The sequence below is a fragment of the Aspergillus sydowii genome (genome assembly GCF_001890705.1).
Source record: "Aspergillus sydowii CBS 593.65 unplaced genomic scaffold ASPSYscaffold_3, whole genome shotgun sequence".
Taxonomy (NCBI): Eukaryota; Fungi; Ascomycota; class Eurotiomycetes; order Eurotiales; family Aspergillaceae; genus Aspergillus; species Aspergillus sydowii.
The window spans coordinates 868,792-882,948 of NW_024467861.1; the positions used below are offsets into that span (position 1 = coordinate 868,792).

Sequence of the window (14,157 nt, forward strand, 5' to 3'; positions counted from 1 at the left end):
GCACATCTATTCATTTTCTTGCTTCCTTTATTTCTTGGTGTCGCGATGGTTACGGCGCAGGGTCGCAGTCTCCCAATCTCGCCATTTCTTTGAAATATACATGAACCCCCTTTGTTACATATCTCAATGCAGTGCTAACTCTGGTATGAGCCTGTGTGTTTTCTGGTGGGCGGTTATGGGCGGCCATGAATCGCCCCCATACGTTCCTATCCACGCACACTGTATTGTTCTCCAATCGCAGATTACCCTCCCTGAAAGCATATTCCACCAAACTCGTTGATATTGGCGGGTTACATATTACGAACTCGAACCGAGCGCCACCATTTCCTTTGTGTGCTTGATTTTGCATCTATAACTTGAAGGATCCCCATTTGTGACGCGATTTAGTCTTCAGCGCTATTTACCTAGTCTTGCATCTTACAATCATGAGCGAGTTCTTTTTCGTTTTTTTTCAACCATGTCCTTCCATACACATTTTCCTGCTCTTTTTTTCATCAATTTCCCAGTTTCGCTGTCGAGACATTGCTTGCTGCATTTAGATGGATGGAGTACCTATGCACGTTTATATCCCTTACCTGACGTGTTGTCTTAGTCTTTCGCATTTGGTCTGTCCTGTAGTCTCTTCCATACTACCATGTACTACTCTTTTCTCTACCGCCCAGATATATATATTATTATGTGACTTCTATTCTATCCTTTGGTTGCCAATAATCGAATAAAGCTGTAGATGTTTGCTTACGAATATCTTGTGAATCTGCACATGCAACTTTAACCCCAAGCAACATTTCTGCCAATTTACTAGACATAACAGGAGTTTAGGGTTGGAAGTTGGATGGAGAAAAATAGCATAACAATAATAAATAATAGATTTCATCATATTTACACTGCGAGGATATTATTATGAACAAAAAGGGTTGTAAAACCCAAATATAGACAACCATATCTCATTAGATAAACAACCAATCGATCCTGGAATCATCTAACTCCTGAACCCAGTCAAAGTCGTCATCATCGCAATTAAATTCATCACCAGGGCTTATTGGAGTCGTAGTGGAGGGAGTAGTGACCGCTCCCGTGATTGTGGTAGGGGTAGTGGCGATAGAAGGTGATCTGGAGGTAGCAACCAGAGAGTCAATGCTATCCTTGTCCAGATCTGCACGGAACTTGGATTTCTCTCCGCGTTTGAGATCGCGTTTGCGCCACATCATGGTCAAGACCCACGCAGCGTTGCGGACGTTGACGCTTATGAGATGAAAATACAACTTGCGGAGAATCTCGAGCATAACTGGGCGTTGAGCAGGGTCTCTACATTCGGCACCGGCAATGAAGGAGGGCCATATGAGACATTTGAAGTGCAAATCGGAGGGGGGAATAAGGGAAAGTTGGCTAATTAAGAATGTCGAGACCTCCGCATGGTCTGGAGGCAAGCCAATAGTGGTCGAAATAGATGTGGCCCCGGGTCGAGGGCGAGAAAGAACCCTGGTGGCGTACAGATAGACAGCTGCCTTGTAAATAGTAGCGAGGGTAATCCGCATGGAAAGGTCTGGAAGGAAATGATAACTTTGGAGAGACTCTGCCCACGCAACAGGGTCAAACGCCTGAATGTGTTTGGGTAGGCTCTCAGGGCATTGGAGCGGATTTGAGCCCTCTGGGAGATGTCCAGACGGGAAAACGGTCCGTGACTGCGAGCTTGGGTCATTGCTGAGATCAAGGTCAAAGAACGCGTGGACGAAGAAAACAACTTCTAGTAGATAGGCGGGACAGCCGACCCATGAGGTTTCTTCTAAACGTTTTAAGACAGAAGCACCCATATCAGAACAGTAAAAGGGCTTCGATAGAGTGCCAGGTCGGGCCAAAGTAGCGCCCATTAGCTGAATTCTGAAACTCAAGGTTAATGAAACTTTGTTGCGAGATATACTATAAACATAAGAGATACTCACACTAAGCATCCATCGGCAGCAAAATCATCGAGCCAGTTAAGTATTGTTTGCGTTTTACTTGGCCTGTCGTGCTCGCGACTTTGCAATAGTTTTTTAGCGCCTTCCAGGTGATATTTCCATGCCCCATGCCCAGATTCGATGGCGTCCATCAAGGCAAAAACCATTATCGCTGTTAACGTCTTGTTGTCGTTTCGCAAAACGGGATCGGATATGTCCCGTGACAACTGTTGTAGTGCGCGATGTTTGAACCCTAGGAACTGCTCGTAAATCCTGGGAGACGAACGCCGAGACAAAGAGCTTAGTTCGGCCGGTCCTGAGTTATCTGTCGGGGAGGGCTTATCGATGGTTGATAAAGTCTCTCCAGACCACGGCATGGGCGAAGAATCTCCGTTTGCCAAAATAACATAATGCAATGCACCCATGGCCGCGAGCGAATGAGAAATGACGGGAGAATTGCTAACCAGTGGGATGAGGTCGCGGAATGGGTTCCTGACATCGGAATATAGTGACAGATATCCCGCAAGATTCTGATGGACTACAGAGCAGGAATGGGTTAGATAAGACAGCTTAATGGGCTTAAGGCGATCAACGTACAATGGTTGATATAAAACCTGGAAAGTCGACTACAATCTTGAAATAATGGGTCCACAAGCACCGATGGTGTTGGAAGCACGGAATTTGCAGGCGCAATAGTCCCCCGAGAAGTATTCTGCGCCGATGCTACGTCGTCACTGCCGGGAGGATATTGTGGGTTATTCGAAAGAGAAGAGTCTACCCCGCCGGGCAGACTGGCTGCGGCAGCAGCGCATTGAATAAGTCCAGCATGATGCTCACGGGCATCAGGAGCTTCTTGTTTGACATCGCCAAAGCTGCGACCCATCATCTTACCCCGACTAGCCACTCCACCCTTGACCCAAACGAGTGGTTTTTGATACCCCAGACATTCTTTCCCCGCATCCCGACACTTCCGACACGTGGGGAGTCCATTATCGCAAATGATGCGGCGGCGACGGCAGGTATAGCAGCCCTTGCTCATGGCGTTGTGCCAGCATAGATGGATTTCACGGAAACTTTTGGACCATAGTATCCGAGCATGACACCACTCGCCATCCTTGGGGAAAGAGGGCTGCAGAAGGAATAGGACGTTTCGTTCGCTGGGATCGCTGTTAGAAGAGGGGACGCCAGATGACCATGAAGAGAGGAGTTGCAGCCATGAGAAACAGCAATGAAAGGACGAGTCAGAGCAGTGAAATCCAGAATCAGCCAGAGCGGTCGGTCAGCACTCGGCGCAAGTCGGCACTTGGCCGCCACAGACAAGCAAATCACGTGTGGGGCAGTGATAAGAGAAAGAAAGCTTATCTTCACATGACGGGGCGGTTACGATACGTTACATAGGGTCCCTGTACTGATACCGCCACCCGCCGATCTCGTGACCGAAGCCGAGTCGTTCTCACCATCGCAACAAGAAGTCAACAACCATGTTTCTTCTCCTGAAACGAACCATGGTTCTTCTTTAGCTGGAACCTCGGAGACATCCGCTTCGTAAGTTATCTTCCTGAGTGCCTGTGTTGCCTTTCATTTCCATTCCGTGATTATTTATCGAGCAGTTACTAATGGCAACTATAGTTTTGATCTGCCGCTGTTGAGTTCGCCTCCCTGTCTTCTTGCCTCTCTGGCGGACACCCAGCGCCCTTCTCTCCCATCCTCTACATTACTGTGTGTGCTACGTCTGTTTGAATGACGTACACAGCACGGCTTCTGGTGCTTGATCACCGCGCGCTATATTACGATGCCAGCGAAGTCCACAACGGCGTCTGAAATGGTTTCCCAGGCCCAAGTACTCGATCGCTCCATGCCCGCGCAAAGCGCCCCATCGTCCGTGTCGCGTTATTCTCATCACAGTCGCCGACATCGATCGAGTCGTTCCCACCACGGGGGACATACTCATCAGCCTCAAAATGACTTTCCGATCTTTACCCATACCGGCGACGTTGAATTAGTGGTTCGCGCCGGTCGCCAGGAGAACCGGTACCTCTTGCACCGGCTCATTCTGGCGCAATGCTCAGGTTTCTTTGAGACTAGTACTCAGGAGGAATGGTCTAGACAAACTGCGATGGGGCGGCAACCCAATAACAACCCGGACTCGGGCACCTTGTCGAGAATCAGCGAAGATGCCTCATCTCTCTCCAACGGTTCTACTCTGGCGCAGTCCGACGCTGGCTTCACTCAATTATCGCCCGAGAAAAAGAGATGGCGATTCGAACTAGATTGGGAAAACAAGGCAGAGGATGAGGAACCCATATTGGTCCAGAAGGTATGTATTTGCCCTTGAGCATGTCAGTTTGACACCAGCTTACAATAATCTAGCCTCCTAGTGCTTCTGGTACCATCGCTAGCGAGTTCGGACCGTATGCAAAGCCAATGACAAAACCGTCAAGCAATCATACAGGATTCGCTCGCTCCATGGCCAACTTGGCGCATCTGCAGTCTGTTACCCAGCTGCCACATAGGTCGAGTGCGGTAGCCGCGGCTGCAGCAAACACGAACCCGTCCAATGAAAGATCGATGGATCCCATACTCCGTGATTATGACAACCTTTTTCGGTTGTTCTATAATCATTCGCCAGTACTTAACACAATCAACATCGCTACTGCATATGCAGAATGCAAGGCCCTTCTAGCCCTGGCGGATATGTATGATGCCTTACCCGTCACTGGTCCCCGCGTGGACCATCACCTTTTGGGCTTCGGCTCCCGACTCTTCAAACAAATTGCAAAATACCCGCCAAGCTATCTCAAGCTAGGATACCTTGCGCGAAGTCGTGTCATATTTTCCGAGGCCCTCATTCATGTCGTCGGCCAATGGCCGGCTGGACAACCTCACCTCCGCAGCGGATCCTATTCCCCGCTCCCCCCTCTTGCACTGGATATTATCGAGGACAAATTCGAGGACCTCGAGGACCTTAAAGCTCGCATTGACTCCAAACTTCTGCGCCTTACCCTAACTACTTCCCGGGGAGAGCGTGTCACTCCCCAGAACGCCTACTTGGACTGGCTTGCTGTTTCCCTTTTCCGACAATGGCTTGTTGACAGCACCACCCCACCACCTGCTCCAATCCTCAAGAATAGCGCGCACCCTACAAACCACACCAATACTAGCCGCGCAGCAACTGCAGCGACACCAACGACTGTCTCTGCATCCCGACCGACAGACAGCACATCGCCAGCCACGGCAGCAGTCTCGTCCGCTCGCGTCTATCGGCTCATTGGATCGTCCTCGACGCAAGGCTACCTCGCGCATGAGGAGCTCAAGAAGTTCCTCAAGGTCCACCCCACAGCGTCTTCAGAGTCTTTGTACACACGCGAAGTACTTAAACGATTTGAGCGCAAAATGGACGAAATCAAACGGCTGGCCCGTGAGATCGTCAAACCTCTCATGCGAAATTTTCTTGAATTGGATCTGAAGGGGGGCGAATTTAGCGACACCGTTCCATATTTGACATGTGTCAGGGTTGAGGATGACGATATCCCTTGGGAATGATTTACGACCGAACGACCGAAATGACAATGCTCGATACCCCAGCATTCCATAACTTTTTACTCATCACGATTTTATGACACCTTTATATGAATTTACTTCGTTGGCCATAGTATATATTCTCTATTATGATCATCACATCTCCTGCTCCAATTTATTGACGTGTTTTTATGCCAGTTTGATGAAGTGTGGCCAGCTCTCACCCTGCTGTACAATTAAGTCTACGATTTCGGCAGTTCTCACTATATTGGGACCTTACAGTACCGTTTAGCAGGTCAGAGATAATGTACAGAACACTTGAATGCCTTGTCAACCGCCAGCGCTCAACCACATATTGAACAACCGTAGCAGTCGCACTTTAGGCAAATCTGCTGGTTCTGTAGCTGCAGGCCGCTCTGCCGCCTAAGCGCGGTGTAACAGCAAGGCAACCAACGCACCGGCAAGGCGAAAACAAAGCAGGGGTCAGTTCCTTCACTTCCTCCCTTAACCCCCAAGTCAGGTACAAGTACCCTGTACCCTTGATAGCCAAACAAGTCATCGTTTGTCTTGGATTATTTACTACCAACCATGTCTGAACCCGTCTCAACCCCCTGCACAGCATGTAACTGGACCCAAGAGCGCCAAAACCACTGCGGCTACAAGAGCCACGTCAAGATCATCCACGACGCGGGCAATCGCGCCGCCTGGGCTCTGGGCTCAGCACTCATTCTGAAAGATCGAGGCCCTGGTTCCCCAACTTACGAAGTCCGCAACCTCCAATTCGTCCGCGACAACACAACCATCCCCGTCCCTGTCCTTATTGATACTTGGGAAGAAGAAGAATATGATATTGAAAGGGAAGAAAGACGAGGGAATACCCCGCGCACTTTCTTGTTGACGAGACGAATACCTGGCGAAACACTCCACGAGGCGTGGCCGAAGCTTACTGCGGCCGGAAGAGCCAATATAGCGAGACAGACGGCAGAGTACCTGCAGCAACTGAGGGGCTTGACGTCGCCAAAATTGGAGGCGATTGGTGGGGACCCGATCCAATGCTGCTTTTTATTCATGCAGAATGAAGAGCACGGGCAAGATGTGGAGAAGCAGGAGAAGCATAGTAGGACTTCTGACGTGCTTTGGCCGCAGGGCCCATTAGGCTCAGACGACGAGCTTTGGGCAGCGATGTCACAGGGCTTGTTGATGGGTGTCCCTGAGGCAGCGAGGGTACGGCTTCGGAACCGGTTACCGGCTGCGGGGCCGTATACGTTTACGCATGGGGATTTGTCGGACGTCAATATTATGGTTAAGGATGGTTCCCTTACTGGTATCATTGATTGGGAGAGGGCTGGATACTTCCCAGTTTGGTGGGAGTACGTTGGTACTGTGATTGCGGATAGTCCGGAGGATAGAGAGTGGAAGACCTTGCTGCGGGCATATATGCCTGAGTATAGCACTGCCTTTGAGTGGTGGAAGGATTACTACTTCTTGTGTAGAGATTTGGAGAGTGAAAGGGCGAGCAAGCTTCTTGAAGAGGCTGGGAACGAGAGTCGCTAGAGCTAATATTGGGAATAATAGGTACATAGATATAGTATACAATAAGAGCAAGAGTGTTTACTGGTATACGGGTTTACTTCCCAATAACCTCTTGCCCTCCCATCCAAGGTCGCAAAACTTCGGGAATGACAACTACCTTGCGTTCAGGATCCCACCCATTCTCTAGAATCGCGGCCAGCACTCTCGGAACTGCCATCGCGGTTCCGTTAACAGTGTGTGGGAAGCGAGACTCTTTCGCTGTATTTCCGCGCACACGAGTTCCCAATCGCCGGGATTGATAATCTGTGCAGATGGATGCCGAGGTGACCTCTCCCCATCCGCCCTCAAGGTCATCGCCACGCATACGGGACGGGAATAGTGCCTCAATATCACGCTTGCGGGTGGCGCTGGCTCCGAGATCTGAGGTTGGCATCTCAAGGACGCGACAGGGAAGTTGGAGAGAAGTTAGAATCTCTTTCTGTACTGTCAAAAGATCACCAAAGAGATCATTTGACGTCGGTGAAGATGAAGCAGGGGTATTATCTGCCCAGCCAAACATTTCAACCTTGGTGAATTCGTGGACGCGGTATAGACCCTTTGTATCCACGCCTCGGGAACCCGCTTCAGCGCGATAGCAGCGGCTGGGACCCACTAGCTTGAGTGGTAGACTAGACGCATCGAGATCACGGCCGGCGTGCATAGCAGCTAGAGGAATCTCGGCTGTAGCGGCGAGAGACCGCTGGGGCTTTGCTTTATCCTTCTCCGCTTGCTCGATAGCCCATATTTGTTGCTCACTGTTTTGATCGCGAGGTTGGAAACCGCAAGCATCGGCAACGTACGAGTAGACAATCGACGGCGGTGAAACCGGAACCCAGCCGTGGCGGCGGGCAACAGACAAAGAATATTGAATTAGGGCTTGTTCTAGGATGGCTCCCTCGCCAGTGAGGAAGTACCAGCCCCAGCCGGTAGTAGTAGCAGCACTAGAAAAGTCAATAAGACCAAGCGCAGAACCGATGGCGACATGGGAGCGCGAGGGGTCAGACTGGTGGACCCAAGAGGGCGGCGATTGAGGGTTGAAATTGAGGTATTCGATGAGGGTTGGCTCCGAGCCGATAGGCGTATGAGAAGAGGAAAGGTTCGGTAGGGAAAGGGCAAGTTCATGAATTTGTTCATTGCAGGAAGTCTTCCGGTTTGTCAGTGTGAGAGATTCGTCTTTCAATTGCTGAGCCTCGCCCCGAAGAGCTGGCTCCTGCTCTTTTTCTTTCGGGTCGGTGGCCGGATTCTGAAGTCTCCCAATTGTTTTCTCAAGTGCTTTTATTCGAGAACGAGATGGCATGAGCTGTTGATCAATCTGGCGGAGTTCTTCAGAGAGCTGTTGTATCGTCGAAGGGTAATCCGCATGCGCAGGGTAATTTCGATCGCGGCAGTTCTGCGCATAGAGTTCGGGATTCTGACGGACATGTTTGACATCGGGGGTGGGTTTAGGAGCCGTTGGCGGGCGCACGGCGGACGCGAAGGAGCGACGAGACAGTTTGCAGTAAATGCATACTCTTTGCGGAAGGGGACGCATCTTGGCCCTTGATTTATCACAAATTGGGCCCAATTGAGTCGAGTTGAAGCTATCCAGGAAATTGATCGGGGAAATCAGCGGATTCTGCCGTTATACACCGCATTTTACACGTGAGGCTCGGCGACTTAGAATGTAATATCGTTTCAGTACAAGATTGTAATGATACGCTTTCGATTCTCAACGTCCTTATCTATGTGATCTTCTGTCGGTCCTTGACTTTCGCCACTACAATTGCGCCTGAAGAAGTACACCTATGCATTTTGAGCCATTTATAATGCAAACGACGAAGATCAACTGAAGCTGAGTCTATCACTTTCCCCCATCCATTTTGCAGACACATCCCACTTGATCAAATTTTATCTGCGTAACGGGAAACAGAATACTGGAGATCTCAGATTTGTCCATATTCCAGGGACGCAGGCTAGGTACTTTAGTTTGGTGGGACATGGTCGAATAACTATAGTAACCACCCCCATAGGCCTTGATTATTTGCCAACACTAATCTTTCCCGTATCCACCGTAACTGGATGATATGTACGCGAGTCAAGACCAGTACACTAGCCACTTCCAGACAGGCCCTGGTCTGATTCCGGAGCCCTGAGAAGATCTTAGGCATCGATCTGAAGCTCCAATCGGGTGACTGGGTTTACAGCCCTCCTTCTTCTAAACCCCTGGATGCGTCTGCAGATTGAAAGAAATATAAAATGAAAGAAAAGGGGGGGGTTAATCCAGGGACTCCAGTGGATTTTCAATCGGCCCAGGGGAAATGCATGGTTTATGTAGAGGGGACCAGTGAGATACCTAATTACATTCGCTAGGAACGAGATGAAAAGGATGGGTACCGCCGCCCTAACAACGGATGGGGACATGGTGGCGCCGTAGCTATGTACCATATAGTAGCAGATAGCAACAAACCATTTCCAAAAAGTTGTCGGTCACCTAGGCGATCAGACCTTCAGACTTCTATGCTTCTTTTCAGTTCTCTGAGAATCATAGACGCCCACGCATGGCTTCTTGGTATGCGAATGGAATGTCTAACTGTGGTGACACCTTCGCGTAGCAACGGTAATACACCAACGTACCCAGCGGCTACGTGCAGTGCTCGGAAACGGTCCACGAATGGGGGAATTTCGAGGTGGTGGTCAAGAAAATGCGTCCCTCCGTGGTGCTCAAATAAGCTGTATCTCACACGGAAACTTCTGGCACATGGTCCCCGTCTGTTTGTGACCGACAGCAGACGGGAAATGTGCGCCTTTCTTCGTTCATAGCTGCCATCTCCTCCCAGGACACTTAACAAGCGGGCCTTTACCGGCTGGCCGAGCTGATTCCGTATCGACTTTTGGGAGACACATAGACAAAGCTCGATTCTAATTCCGTTGTTTTTCTCGGGTCCAATCCTGCGTGTGTAACGAACAAATCGCATGGGCAGATGGCCTCGGGCATGTCTGCATTTTGTCTGTCAGATGTTCGGCAAATCTCATGTGCGTTTGTGCCCTGCTCAAGATACACAGAATGCCGCATCGAAAGAGGATCCGCCCTCTTGGTGTCTGATGTCTGCCCATACCCTGCTCCGTTTCTTCTCACAGATAATAAATTCTCACCGACTCGTCTCTCTGCCGGCAGATCCCAAACAGCTCAATTGAACAATCTCCAGACCGACTTCAAGGTTGCGCCGGCATTGTCATAATGGTGTCACAGTTTGGAAACAAACGAGGCTGTCCCTATCCAGAAGAGACTTGCTTTCGCACGAGCCACAACACGATTGGCACAAACGGCCCGGAAACGGATTGGCAGACCAACACATACGGTGAAGGAAAGGTGATTGCACTCGGTTCGTCATGTCTCTGGCACCAGTTGCATTGGGCGCTCTTTTTGGTATCACCCTGATTGCTGTCATTAGACACAGGAGATGATATAAACCGGCCCTCCTCAAGTCCTAGAAAAGAGAGATACAACCCTTTCTGAACATTTTGTAAGTCTTCAAAGGTCTTTCCCATACCATAACCTGTCTTGTTTCTTCATCGTGGACACCAATTGTTTCCATCGCAAGCCCTGATCCCGTTTCGGAACCGTCGAATCAGCTCCAAACATCTAGACGACAGAATAGTCACCATCGGCCTGAAGGCATACAAACCAATCTTTTGCTAGAGTTCGAGGTTGCTCGCAGCTATACATATACCGGAAATGCCCTCCAAATCCTCCCACAAGGCAGCCCTTCCCGAGCCGCAAGGCCTTATATATGATGAATCCGACATGGCCCTCTTTCGAGCAAAGCTATCTTATCATGCTACAATAGACAGCCGACTTGCCTCAAACGACACTAATCTCGTGTCCATCTCCGAACACCAGGCCAGAATTATCAAGCGCTGGGAGATGCTGAAGCAGGTGGAGAAGGATATGACGGACAAAGGCAAGAGTCTGTCTCCGGGGGAGAAGAAGCAGCTCTCTCAGTACGAGTGGCGGTATAAAAATTTGGAAGAGCTCGCAACCAAAAGCAACAGGTGATCAGGGAGCGGAGGACAACAGCAATCCGGGCTTCAACCTATAGGGTGGTATCGCATCGCAGCGCATCGCATCATTGGCGTTCGCCTTTTTTGATTTACCTTTTTTTTTTTCCCTCATTTAGATTTAGAATTAACAGTCCCGCATGGATTTATTTCTGAAGGCTTCTTCCTCGCTCGGGTCTCTGCCTTCACTCCTGTTATATTTTGAGAATACAATGCCGTGATCTCTTTCCATCTGCCTCCTGGTCATCTTGTCGTCTGCAACGAGGTAAATCAATGTCCTGATTGTTACTCAGGCGTGAATAGCATAGTAACCCTGGACTGCCATGTCTCCTAGACGTCACAATGTTACACTGCAGCCGGTGACCATCCAAATTGTAACCGAGGAAAGGCCACCTCGCGGCAATGTTGATCGTCATCGTGGCCTGGCCTTGGGTAGGCGAGGACATTGGAAGGCATGATAACCTCAGTTCCTCATGGAAACATTGCATCCGAACATTTCAACAATTGAATCCAGTCATTGCCCGAGAGAATGCGATTATCGGAGAACTCCGATAAAGAAACCTGTGGCGCAGAAGACAGCAGCAGAAACTTTGGAGAGGAAGACGGTTATAATCAGGTAATAACTATCCAATAGCCAAGTCAGAAGCGAGGATGAGGTGATGGACACGGGTGTTCAAGATGAAAATCTGGTGATGTGGTGCGGGGGAAGAGAAAGGTGAAGGAGAAATGAGGGAGATGAGGGGGTACGATCGAGTAATCAGTGAATCGGCTTTATCAAAGTGACAACACCCATTTACAAGTCTCCACGTCTGCTATAAGTGGCCCAGGCTTCTAGCGGTTTGTATAATCTGACATTCTCGTTCCTGTTTCTTTACTCGGTTCTACAAAGGATCAAAGAACTACAGTGATCCATTATGGGATACCCTCAAAATGGGAGGCAACAACATAGCTTTTGTGCCCGCTGAGGAAATCGACAGCGTATTCGCCCACACTACCCAACCTCGCCTCTTCCGGCCTTAACAGTCTCGTCCTCGCCTGTTCCAATGACTACTTCGCCGCTGCATCGAACCTCCTCACTCCCGCTCCCCCCATCAACCGTCCCCGGTGTTTTCGTCCACACAGGAGCCTGGTACGATGGCTAGGAAACGCGCCGCCACAATCCAGAGCCGTACGACTGGGTCGTGACCAAGCTTGGTATTATCAGCGGCTCAATCCAGGGTGTCGAAGTCGACACGGGATATTTTTTGTTGGCAACTACGGCGAAAAGGCCGAGCTGCAAGCAACGTATGCTCCCGGTGCACCAGACACTTGAGGTCGCGGACGCCAACTACAAAGGCTGGACGACAATTCTACGCCCGCAGGAATGTGGCCCAAAACAGCGGCGCGCGTGGAAGTTCAACAACTATGATCCCACAAACTCAACACCATACACTCACGTCCGACTCTTGACGTACCCAGATGGCGGCTTCGGTCGACTACGGATATACGGTCACGCGATTCCACCTACAATCGAATCTACATCCCAAAGCCAAAGCGAGTTACCCTCCGATGAACTCTCTTCCGCTCTCCTAGGCGGACTCACCCTCGCTGCCTCAGATCACCACTTCACTCCCTGCAGCAACCTTCTCCTACCCGGCCGTGGAAAGGACATGGGTGACGGATGGAATACTGCCTCACGTCGACTGGGCCATGGTCAAACTCGGGCTTGCGGGCTCTGTCTCTAATAATATCGTCGACACCAAAGATTTCCGCGGAAACTTTCCCCGTATGTGTCCACGGCCTGCTCGCCGGCTCTGTCGGTAATTATGAGATCCCCGCACACGACCATGCGGGCTGGAAAGAGCTCATAAAAGGAGATAAGCCATGTCAGGCAGATATAAAACATATGTTTGAGGGAACGGACCTCGCTGCTGGAGGCGAGGATACCAGCACCTTCAACCACGTCGAGCTCACGCTCGTACCGGACGGAGGGGTGAAGCGGTTGTCTTTGGTAAACGGAATTGATTGCTCAAATCCAGACACCGCCACGTGAGCTATACGGTAGAGACCCTGGCCGAAATGCAAAACCGTGGAAGCTAGAATTAGGAAATAGTTCCACCACAACTCATAATCTCTGCGTTATAGATATCATTGTCCATTTTCCTAGCTACAGTACACTGGCAACGGTAGAGTAAACAATACACATAAAGGAATCTTGACAACCGACCTGCGGTGGTACGGTGAGACCGGGTCTCCAGCCGAGAAAACAGGCATATAAAATCATCATTATATGATGATTCAACAACGAAAAAGCAAAGTAAACAAAGCACGGTAATGCATTCTCGCAATTCGGCAACGGCAGCTCTCGCTGATATGAACGCGGCTTCGGCCTCCTCCAGGGCCACCTTCGCCGCATCTCGAGCGGCCACAAGCTCATCTCTTTCTTGATGCGCTGCCTTAAGAGAGGTCTTGTCGATTTGCAGCGAGTCCTCCAGCTGCTTCATGTAGGCCTCGGCGGCCTCGGTCCTGGGGGCCGCCTCACGAGACGGATCGGGGTTCTCGTACCCCATTGCTTCCGCAGCTTCGCGGTACTACCAACAGCAAGTCAGCATTAGATAGATGGTTTCTTTTACGCAAAGATACTTACTCTCTCGACGCTTGAGTCCTCTATTATATGTTCTGCTGGTCTCCTCGCAAAACCAGTAGCCTTTACCTTGGCTATTTTAGGGGCGTTGTTGGGCCGGTCAGACCAGCCACTGTTGCAGGATATGGTGTTATGTTTGCTCTTTCCGTGTGCCTTGGGCTTGGGGTTGTGGCTGGAGTTCTAGTCGGACTGATTGGGCTTATTTGATCGTGGCTTATCCTGCTCGTCGATCAGCATGGGCTATATGAGAACAGTAGAACTCTACTTACGGTCTGTCCGGAGGTCTTCGGGGTTTTCGATTGAGGCACTGGCTTGCTGGGCGGCTTTTTCCAACATTTATTAGCATACCATCATGAGCTGGCGGGTTATAGTAGATCACGAATACGGTTGGACCAGCAGCAACGGCAGCAAACTTGCGTTATTAGTATGTAGAGCATGGAGTCGAGGTGACAAAAGAGTACTTACAGA

The 14,157-nt window shown here is 50.1% G+C and overlaps 8 protein-coding genes across 8 annotated transcripts; 4 read left to right on the forward strand and 4 right to left on the reverse strand.

The window, feature by feature from the left end:
* Positions 1 to 835: 835 nt before the first annotated feature.
* Positions 836 to 3,207, reverse strand: ASPSYDRAFT_42409 (Zn(II)2Cys6 transcription factor). The gene is made up of 3 exons (XM_040846456.1): positions 2,535 to 3,207; positions 1,941 to 2,475; positions 836 to 1,878 (listed from the first exon to the last, which is right to left on the reverse strand). Exons 1-3 carry the CDS (start codon positions 2,974 to 2,976, stop codon positions 948 to 950), a joined length of 1,908 nt encoding a protein of 635 aa, XP_040704441.1. The 5' UTR covers positions 2,977 to 3,207; the 3' UTR covers positions 836 to 947.
* Positions 3,208 to 3,729: 522 nt separating this feature from the next.
* Positions 3,730 to 5,480, forward strand: ASPSYDRAFT_87216 (uncharacterized protein; the record flags this gene model as incomplete). The annotated part of the gene is made up of 2 exons (XM_040851801.1): positions 3,730 to 4,254; positions 4,308 to 5,480. The coding sequence occupies 2 exons, from the start codon at positions 3,730 to 3,732 to the stop codon at positions 5,478 to 5,480; spliced, it is 1,698 nt and encodes a 565-aa protein (XP_040704442.1).
* Positions 5,481 to 6,044: 564 nt separating this feature from the next.
* On the forward strand, positions 6,045 to 7,010 carry ASPSYDRAFT_29166 (uncharacterized protein; the record flags this gene model as incomplete). Its single annotated transcript, XM_040844602.1, has 1 exon — positions 6,045 to 7,010. One exon carries the CDS (start codon positions 6,045 to 6,047, stop codon positions 7,008 to 7,010), a length of 966 nt encoding a protein of 321 aa, XP_040704443.1.
* A 37-nt stretch (positions 7,011 to 7,047) lies between these two features.
* Positions 7,048 to 8,629, reverse strand: ASPSYDRAFT_750360 (putative serine--tRNA ligase DIA4). Its single transcript, XM_040850786.1, has one exon. The coding sequence runs from the start codon at positions 8,557 to 8,559 to the stop codon at positions 7,084 to 7,086; it is 1,476 nt and encodes a 491-aa protein (XP_040704444.1). The 5' UTR covers positions 8,560 to 8,629; the 3' UTR covers positions 7,048 to 7,083.
* Positions 8,630 to 9,344: 715 nt separating this feature from the next.
* On the reverse strand, positions 9,345 to 10,263 carry ASPSYDRAFT_751091 (uncharacterized protein). The gene has a single exon (XM_040850788.1). The coding sequence runs from the start codon at positions 9,980 to 9,982 to the stop codon at positions 9,515 to 9,517; it is 468 nt and encodes a 155-aa protein (XP_040704445.1). The 5' UTR covers positions 9,983 to 10,263; the 3' UTR covers positions 9,345 to 9,514.
* Positions 10,264 to 10,743: 480 nt separating this feature from the next.
* ASPSYDRAFT_87219 (uncharacterized protein) lies at positions 10,744 to 11,064 on the forward strand (the record flags this gene model as incomplete). Its single annotated transcript, XM_040851802.1, has 1 exon — positions 10,744 to 11,064. The coding sequence occupies one exon, from the start codon at positions 10,744 to 10,746 to the stop codon at positions 11,062 to 11,064; it is 321 nt and encodes a 106-aa protein (XP_040704446.1).
* A 916-nt stretch (positions 11,065 to 11,980) lies between these two features.
* On the forward strand, positions 11,981 to 13,098 carry ASPSYDRAFT_56168 (allantoicase; the record flags this gene model as incomplete). The annotated part of the gene is made up of 4 exons (XM_040849171.1): positions 11,981 to 12,020; positions 12,044 to 12,163; positions 12,231 to 12,758; positions 12,908 to 13,098. The coding sequence occupies 4 exons, from the start codon at positions 11,981 to 11,983 to the stop codon at positions 13,096 to 13,098; spliced, it is 879 nt and encodes a 292-aa protein (XP_040704447.1).
* On the reverse strand, positions 12,999 to 13,903 carry ASPSYDRAFT_42412 (uncharacterized protein). The gene has a single exon (XM_040846457.1). The coding sequence runs from the start codon at positions 13,613 to 13,615 to the stop codon at positions 13,148 to 13,150; it is 468 nt and encodes a 155-aa protein (XP_040704448.1). The 5' UTR covers positions 13,616 to 13,903; the 3' UTR covers positions 12,999 to 13,147.
* Between the last annotated feature and the right edge of the window lie 254 nt (positions 13,904 to 14,157).

Bases quoted from the DNA above. Each gene is read 5' to 3' on its own strand.
- ASPSYDRAFT_42409 (XM_040846456.1), bottom strand. From the start codon at position 2,976: ATGAGCAAGGGCTGCTATACCTGCCGTCGCCGCCGCATCATTTGCGAT. The intron at 2,476-2,534 runs GTACGTTGATCG...CCTGCTCTGTAG, and splicing joins CAGGTTTTATATCAACCATT to TCCATCAGAATCTTGCGGGA. The intron at 1,879-1,940 runs GTGAGTATCTCT...CTTGAGTTTCAG, and splicing joins GCTGCCGATGGATGCTTAGT to AATTCAGCTAATGGGCGCTA.
- ASPSYDRAFT_750360 (XM_040850786.1), bottom strand. From the start codon at position 8,559: ATGCGTCCCCTTCCGCAAAGAGTATGCATTTACTGCAAACTGTCTCGT.
- ASPSYDRAFT_751091 (XM_040850788.1), bottom strand. From the start codon at position 9,982: ATGCGATTTGTTCGTTACACACGCAGGATTGGACCCGAGAAAAACAAC.
- ASPSYDRAFT_42412 (XM_040846457.1), bottom strand. From the start codon at position 13,615: ATGGGGTACGAGAACCCCGATCCGTCTCGTGAGGCGGCCCCCAGGACC.